General features: G+C 57.7%; 2 protein-coding genes across 2 annotated transcripts in view; both read right to left on the bottom strand.

Moving 5' to 3' along the window:
• Positions 1-2,899, bottom strand: part of INTS1 (integrator complex subunit 1) — a 30,258-nt gene extending 27,359 nt beyond the window's left edge. Inside the window, exons 1-4 of the mRNA XM_009641825.2 lie at positions 2,785-2,899; positions 1,621-1,686; positions 485-681; positions 110-247 (exon numbers count right to left, since the gene is read on the bottom strand). Of these exons, the coding sequence (XP_009640120.1) occupies positions 110-247; positions 485-681; positions 1,621-1,686; positions 2,785-2,899 (516 nt within the window). The remainder of the gene's footprint in view (positions 1-109; positions 248-484; positions 682-1,620; positions 1,687-2,784) is intronic.
• Positions 2,866-7,817, bottom strand: part of LOC104128958 (lysosomal alpha-glucosidase) — an 18,589-nt gene continuing 13,637 nt past the window's right edge. The window contains exons 9-20 of the mRNA XM_009641815.2: positions 7,119-7,229; positions 6,161-6,274; positions 5,914-5,998; positions 5,437-5,554; positions 4,893-5,026; positions 4,627-4,778; positions 4,306-4,454; positions 4,074-4,215; positions 3,776-3,874; positions 3,485-3,649; positions 3,258-3,404; positions 2,866-3,030 (exon numbers count right to left, since the gene is read on the bottom strand). Coding sequence (XP_009640110.1) covers positions 2,968-3,030; positions 3,258-3,404; positions 3,485-3,649; positions 3,776-3,874; positions 4,074-4,215; positions 4,306-4,454; positions 4,627-4,778; positions 4,893-5,026; positions 5,437-5,554; positions 5,914-5,998; positions 6,161-6,274; positions 7,119-7,229 — 1,479 coding nt within the window. The 3' untranslated portion in view covers positions 2,866-2,967. The remainder of the gene's footprint in view (positions 3,031-3,257; positions 3,405-3,484; positions 3,650-3,775; positions 3,875-4,073; positions 4,216-4,305; positions 4,455-4,626; positions 4,779-4,892; positions 5,027-5,436; positions 5,555-5,913; positions 5,999-6,160; positions 6,275-7,118; positions 7,230-7,817) is intronic.

Raw genomic sequence — 7,817 nt, 5'->3', positions numbered from 1 at the left:
AATAAATCTTATTTTTCTATCCTGCCCCCAACACACATAGCCTTCCCAACCCCGGCCAGTTTTACTCAGTCTGACCACATTCTGGCAGAAGGCCCCTTGGTTCAACCACCTTGACAAAGATCTCTGGCCAGTTCTCATCTTCTTCATAAGCTGCCATGAGAAGGTTGCAGGCCAAGACAGACACAAGGCTATTCCCTTTGGCTTTGAAATTGATAGAGGCATCTCTTCGGAGTAGGCTGCACAGTGCCTGGAATATCATCCACAAAAAATAAATTAAAAAAAATAATCAAGTCATCTCGCCAGAAAGCATACAGAAAAGCTTTAGAAAAAGAAATACACATTGCAGAAGCTTGCCACAGAGCTACGGCATTTACAAAGCCATGCAGATCACACTCTGGCTTGAGAGCAGCTGCAACTCTGCTCGCCAGCTGGCAGCAACCGCATGTCAGTAAGCCCAAGAGTCCCGACGTGGCACAGCCCTCACCTCAATAACCCCTTCAGTGGCAAAAATGTTTGGTTTTATTTTTGCCAGGTACATGAGGCTCAGGTACAGCGTGGTATCAGGTTTAGCTCTGTTCATTTTCAGCTGCTTCACGGCTCCACACAGCACCCCTTCAATACGGTCATCGTTGCCCTCTGCCTCTGCTGCCTCAATTTCATCCAGCAGCACCGTGGGGACAACTGCGATCAATCATTGACACACAGGCATCAGTATTCACCCTCACACAAAATACCGTGCCCAGAGATGTTGGCAGGGCCAGTCACCAGAAAAGCAAAGCATGAACATCCTCACCCTTCGCCACTGCAATAGCTTTCCCCTATCCAATTGCTATTAAAAGTTCTGTTTCACACCTGAGAACACCCCTTGATTATTTTTCAGTTCATAGAATCATAGAATGTTTGGGGTTGGAAGGGACCACTAGTGGTCATCTAGTCCAACCCCCCTGCAGTGAGCAGGGACACTGCTAACTAGATCAGGTTGCTCAGAGCCCCATCCAACCTGGCCTGGAATGTTCCCAGGGATGGGGCCTCCACTACCTCTCTGGGCAACCTGTTCCAGTGTTTTACCACCCTCATTGTAAAAAATTTCTTCCTTACCTCTAGCCTGAACCTACCCTGTTCTAGTTTAAAACCATTTCCCCTTGTCCTAACACAGCTGGCCCTACTAAAAAGACGTTCCCCATCTTTCCTATAGGCCCCCTTTAGGTACTGGAAGGCCGCAATCAGGTCTCCCCGTAGCCTTCTTTTGGTTGGTCCATGCTAGAATACTCTTCTGCAAATGTATCAAGCACCAGAAAATGGAATGACGCTTCCAAAAGCAAGCAGCGTTCAGATCCAGAGTCTACTAAAGAAATACATAAATAAAATACCGCCACCCAGACTCATAGATTTCCCCAGGGAGTCTATCAGACAGGATGAACACAACCCAATGCAACCAGGAGAGGAGACAAAAGTGTGACTTCAGCCCTATTTCCAGCAGGGGAAACCCTTAAGGGCGGCACATTAATGCCAGCGCAGGGCTTAGGGCAGGGCTCCCGGGCCGAAGCTCTAGGGAAAGGCCAGCTGGAGTTTGCCTCCTCGCTCGCCTGTCGCGGCGGCGGCAGCACGGTGAGGCCTCACCTTCGATCGGGATGACAGACGGCTCCTTGATGGAGGGCGAAATGGCTCGCTTCCCAGGATCAGGGACTGAAATTGGGCAGCTGAGATTGGGGGAATGGAATTGGGAGGACCAGGATCAGGGACTGAAATTGGGCAGCTGAGATTGGGGGAATGGAATTGGGAGGACCAGGACCAGGGACTGAAATTGGGCAGCTGAGATTGGGGGAATGGAATTGGGAGGACCAGGATCAGGGACTGAAATTGGGCAGCTGAGATTGGGGGAATGGAATTGGGAGGACCAGGATCAGGGACTGAAATTGGGCAGCTGAGATTGGGGGAATGGAATTGGGAGGACCAGGACCAGGGACTGAAATTGGGCAGCTGAGATTGGGGGAATGGAATTGGGAGGACCAGGATCAGGGACTGAAATTGGGCAGCTGAGATTGGGGGAATGGAATTGGGAGGACCAGGATCAGGGACTGAAATTGGGCAGCTGAGATTGGGGGAATGGAATTGGGAGGACCAGGACCAGGGACTGAAATTGGGCAGCTGAGATTGGGGGAATGGAATTGGGAGGACCAGGATCAGGGACTGAAATTGGGCAGCTGAGATTGGGGGAATGGAATTGGGAGGACCAGGATCAGGGACTGAAATTGGGCAGCTGAGATTGGGGGAATGGAATTGGGAGGACCAGGACCAGGGACTGAAATTGGGCAGCTGAGATTGGGGGAATGGAATTGGGAGGACCAGGATCAGGGACTGAAATTGGGCAGCTGAGATTGGGGGAATGGAATTGGGAGGACCAGGATCAGGGACTGAAATTGGGCAGCTGAGATTGGGGGAATGGAATTGGGAGGACCAGGACCAGGGACTGAAATTGGGCAGCTGAGATTGGGGGAATGGAATTGGGAGGACCAGGATCAGGGACTGAAATTGGGCAGCTGAGATTGGGGGAATGGAATTGGGAGGACCAGGATCAGGGACTGAAATTGAGCAGCTGAGATTGGGGGAATGGAATTGGGAGGACCACGATCAGGGACTAAAACTGAGGGGCCCCACAGCAACTGCCTGCTCCCCCCCCCATGCCACCACCCCATCCCCACGTCACGCTCCCTGGACAGCTCTCCATGTGCCTTTATTGCAGTGAGGACAGCGGGCGCCCGCACCTCGACCCACACTGCCCACCCAGGATCACATGGGGGGCAGCCAGCAGCCAGGCCCCCGCCCTGTGCCCCCTGTCCCCAGCTGTGCAGAGTGGCTCTGCACGGCAGCAGGTGACAGTCCCCACTGCTGCCTCCATGGTGGCATCCTGGCCCCAAGGGCTGGAGCATCAGGCATCTCCCAGATGGGTGGTCTCGCCCCCCCAGCTCACAGCCACTGCAGGGAGAAGCCCTGGCTGAGGCTGAGGCCAAGGTCGCTCACGGTGAGAACCTGCAGAAGGAGAGGAGACATTTTGGGGTACAGCCTCAGTTGGGGGGACATGGAGCATCCTTTCCCCTACGCAGCTCAGCTGAGCTCTGCTCCCCCTGAACCCCAAAGTGGCAGAAGAGCCACCCCGGAGTCCTCACTCACCTCCTCAGCCACCAACCCTGTGATAAGGGCTAGGGGGGGAGGGATGGAGACCCCCCAGGACAGGGCACGCCAAGATGGGGCTGTACCTGGTTGTCCAGATAGGAGAAGGGCTTCTCCTGGCCATTCAGGAGGACCTTGCTGGGTGGCTCCCGTACCCCAAAGATGCTCAGTGTGTCAATGGTGACCTTGGTGGCCTCGGTGCTGGTGTGGAGGATGGTGGAGGTAAAGATGTTCTGCAGGAGGGGTTGGCATGAGCTCAAGATGACCAGGTGCCACAGGACACCCCACCCCTGCCCTCCCTACCATGCCCCACCTGTGTGACGTTGAACACCAGGTAGGAGTAGCTGCCCCGCTCAAAGGTGTCTAGGCTCTCGCCGTCGTCCCAGAAGAGGTCCCCCCAGGCGGTGGCACTCGAGGACAAGGCCACGATGAGGCGCAGGGCATTCCCTCGGGTCACCTCACTGGTGGTCCCCGGTTTCTGGGGTTCAAAGACATGGGTGCTGTAGGGTTGCAAGCACCCAGGATGGGGATCTGGGAGCTGAGGTGCTGGTGGGGGGACACACGCCGTGGACAGCCCCCTGGGAGGTGACGGGTGGGCACTCACCTGGGTGGGCAGGATGGCACCCTCCCGGATATGCAGGTTGAGGTGCTCAAGGGGGGCCGACATCTTCAGCATCTCCCCGCTGCTGTTCACCAAAGAGCCCTGGGCAGGTGGTGAGAGACGTGGGTGTGAGGGGGCCAGGGGCACGGCAGCGGACTCGGGCATGGGTCTGGGGAGCAGCCACCCCCACCCCTTCCTCCATCGGGGCTTGCTGGGCTCAGCTGCAGTCTCCCACCTGCAGCCCCAAGACAGTTGAGTGGGGACCATCTGGCCCCCAGCCGAATGCTGCAGTGCTCCTCACCGTATAGAAGTCGTACCACACACCACGGGGGACGTAGCCTGTGACCGAGTCCACCCCAGGCTCCAGCACCGGTGTCACCAGCAGGCTCTGGCCCCACAGGAACTGCCTGTCCAGCTCCAAGGTGGCCACATCCTGAGGGAACCTGTGGTGGGATGGAGATGCCTCTCAGATCAGTGGCTTCTCTGTGATCCAGCCTAAGAGCCAACCCAGCTCCCGGCAGGGAAGCTCTTACTCAAAGAACAAGGGCCGAGCGACAGTGTCCCCTTGCAGGTGGGCACGGTGGAACAGGGTGTAGAGGAAGGGCAGGAGGGAGTAGCGGGTCAGCAGCACGTCCTTCATGGCCGTCCTCGCCGCAGGGCTGAACACTGTTGGGTCCTGGGCCTGGGGGAGATGTGGGGAGTCAGTGGCCGCCCCATCCCTGCTGGGCATCCCCACTACCCTCCTGCATCCCACATCCCGCATCCCTCACCCCGCATCCCACACCCCGCATCCCTCACCCCGCATCCCACACCCCAACGCTGCAATGCCTCCCACCAGGCACGCTGCCCTCAACCTTCTCATTCTGGGTATTGTGGTTGCGGGCGAAGGGGTAGAAGGCGCCGAGCTGCATCCAGCGGGTGCACAGCTCCTCTGAGGTGCTGCCGGAGAAGCCGCAGATGTCCGCCCCAACCAGCGGGATGCCGAAGAGGCTGAAGCTCAGCAGCCCTGAGGGCAGGGATGGTCAGCAGGGAGTTTTGGAGATGTCTCCAAACAAGAAGGAAGCTGGATGGAGCTGGGGGTGGTGGTAGGGGGGGTCTGCATGTAGCCCGTGCCACCCACCTGGGATGGAGTAATACATGTCCTTCCACTGGCTTCGGTTGTCACCCAGCCAGTGCCCCGAGTACCGGCCCTGGCTGGGGAAGGTGGAGCGGGAGATGACAAAGGGGCGCTTCCCCCGGATCTGGATCAATGCGCTGGAAGACAACGGGGAGAGCCAGGGGCAGGAGGTGAGAGCAGCCCACCAGGAGTTCGCCTTATCCCTCCAAAGTGGAGGGAGAGGTCCAGCCCCACCACAGCCCTGCAGTGCCAGAGAGTTGGCCTGAGAGGTACGGGGAAGGCTCAGTGCTAGGACTGGCCTCATCCACCCATCCCTCCCGGAGCAGCGCTGGCTCCCCTCCTCTGCTGGGTTATTCCCAATCCCTCCAGGAGCAGTGCTGGCTCCCCTCCTCTGCTGGGTTATTCCCACCCTGGAGGCTGTCAGCAGCCAGAGCATCTCCCCTTTTGGTCAGGCACTCAAAACCTTGCCCTTTCCTTACACAGCCCTGAGCAGCAGATTTTGTCCCATCCCACCCCCAGGCCTGTGGGAAGCGGGATGCTCGGGTACCTCGCCGTGGCTTTGGCTTCCATCAGCCCGTAGACGTTGTGGAGGTTGTAGTGCACTGAGGCTTTCTGCTTCGCTGAGGCACACACCGTCTTTGCAGAAAGGGAATCGCCCAGCACGGCTGCCAGGAGGAAGAGCCCCCATTGGCACGTGATGGGAGGTGCAGGGGCTGCAGACCCCCCCGCCCATGCTTGCTGGCTCTGGGCCAGCCCTCCCGCACACAGAAGCCAGCCATTGCTGCAACCCAGCACCAAAAGCTCATGCTGATGGTCCCATCCTGCACCCTGACCTGGCCCCGCCAAGCGTGCAAGGCTTGGGCACGGATACCAGCACACACAAGTAGGGATGGAGATGTTCAGGGTGTAAAATGGAGACACGATGTCTCTTAAAAATGGTTTTCTCCCATAGCACTCAGCTGCCAGGAATTTCAAAGCACGTGGTACCTACTGGCCCTGCCTTGTATTTCATCACCCTCCTTACCTGGGGTGTATGGTGGGCTGTCGAGCTCTCCTGGGGGGCAGCCATCTTCAGATCCATCCATGAAGTTGGATGGCTCATTCATGTCCTAAGGAAAGAAAGTCGCATAGCATTTTCAAGGGATTAGTGGGTAGACCTGGAAAAGCTGCATTTGAGGGACAGATGAACCTGCCGGAACCAGAGAGAGACTTGCACCAGGCATGGGCAGAGCCACCGGCATGGAGTGACCCGAGGGCAAGAAGGGACTTACGATCCAGAGGCCGTCAAAGGGCACATGGGCATGGAAGTGCTGCAGGTTCTCCAGCCACCACTGGTGCGTGTCCGGGTTGGAGAAGTCTGCAAAGGCAGTGAAGCCAGGCCAGACCTGTGGGCAGACGACAAACCCGTGGGTTCTGCAGGCAGGCAGCTCCTGGGGGGCTGCTGAGGTAAATGGGGTGCCAGGGGGCTGTGAGCATGTCAAAGGACCAGGGGTTGAAACAGGCAATAAACCAGGAGATAACCCTGGGCTGACTGCTTTGAGTCCTAGGTGTTGCACACACAGCATCCCTCCTGCCTCCGTGGCACCCGGGAGCCTCAGGGTGCTGGGGACACCCCCGCAGCCGGGCGAGGGGCACGGGGCTGGGCGGGCAGCAGTGGCTTATGGAGGAGCTGCTCTGCCTCTCCTTGCAAGAGCCCTGACACCACACAGGCCAGGGCACATCAGGGAAAAGCTGCAATTTCTCCACGCTTTGCCTCACTGCAGGAATTTTGGCCAATTTATTTTTCCCGATGTTTTCAGGCTACGTTAAAAGACCCTTCCTTGTTGGTGGTGGGGGAAAGCCAGTGGGAGCAAATGGCTGGGAAAGCGGGGGACAAACTGGGAGGGAACCACTGTGGAGCAGATCTGAAGGCACATGTTGATCGCAAACAACCTCCCCTCACCCCAGAAACGGGAAGGGAGAGAAATCAGATGACCAGCCTTGAGCGACACCGCCAACCCCGTTAAGCTCATATGACTTCCACGCATGCCTCCGCTGAGGCAGGAGCGGGCTCCTGGGGCTGGTGGAGATGCCGGGAGGTGATACGTGAGGCTGTGGGCTGAGCCAGGCTCTGGCAATCATCCCGGAGAAGTCCCTTGGCCGCTTGGCTTTCCCTCCAGCGCGAGGGATGAAATCCCAACCCTGCTATTGCACAACCCCAGGCTGGGATTTCCCCCCGGAGCTCCTCACCTGCCCGATGAGTGGCTGCCCTTGGGTGGTGTTTAGGAACAAGCCCCGTTTCAAGCCTTCATCGAAAGGCCAGTAGGAACCATGAGGGTTGGTGCTGCTGATTCCAGGATCCTGGGGATGGAGCAGAGGGTTAGCGCCTTTCCTGGCAGACCGTAACCCCTTCCCCCTGCTAGGCCAGTGTGATTCAGAGATGAGAACCCAGACGGGGTCAGCCAGAGCCCACACACGGTGGCTGTTTCCCCCAAGGGGAACAGAAACTTGCTTCAACACTTCCAGGCATGTTTTCTAAAATGCCACTTCTGCAAGTCCCCAGGACCCGTTAGGGTGTTTTGGGGAGGGGGGGACAAATATAAGAAATCTTGCGCTTATGCAAGAAACATCGGGTCACGGCCAGGCTTGGGCTACAATGAGGAGTTCAACGGGGAGGGAACATTTACCTCCCCAGGACTCCCTGGTCCTCACTGCCCCCAGCAAGCAGAACCTGCACCCCCTTTCCTTGCAGAGGGAAGAAGGGAGATCACAGCTGGGTCACGAGATCCCAGCACTCATAGGGATGTGGGGGCACCCGAGCCAAGCACCCACGAGTTAAACAGCCTGAGCCAGAGTTCCTCCATTCTTTCGCCCATAGGGGACAGGGGCATCCTTGTACTCCCGCAGAGAGGAGCACAGCACGAGAACCTGGCCTGCGTCTCTGCTGCA

Source organism: Egretta garzetta, unplaced genomic scaffold (genome assembly GCF_000687185.1).
Source record: "Egretta garzetta isolate BGI_Z169 unplaced genomic scaffold, ASM68718v1 scaffold57, whole genome shotgun sequence".
In the NCBI taxonomy this organism is placed as follows: Eukaryota; Metazoa; Chordata; class Aves; order Pelecaniformes; family Ardeidae; genus Egretta; species Egretta garzetta.
The sequence above is the reverse complement of the archived record's forward strand: the minus strand, read 5'-3'. Positions and strand labels throughout refer to the sequence as shown.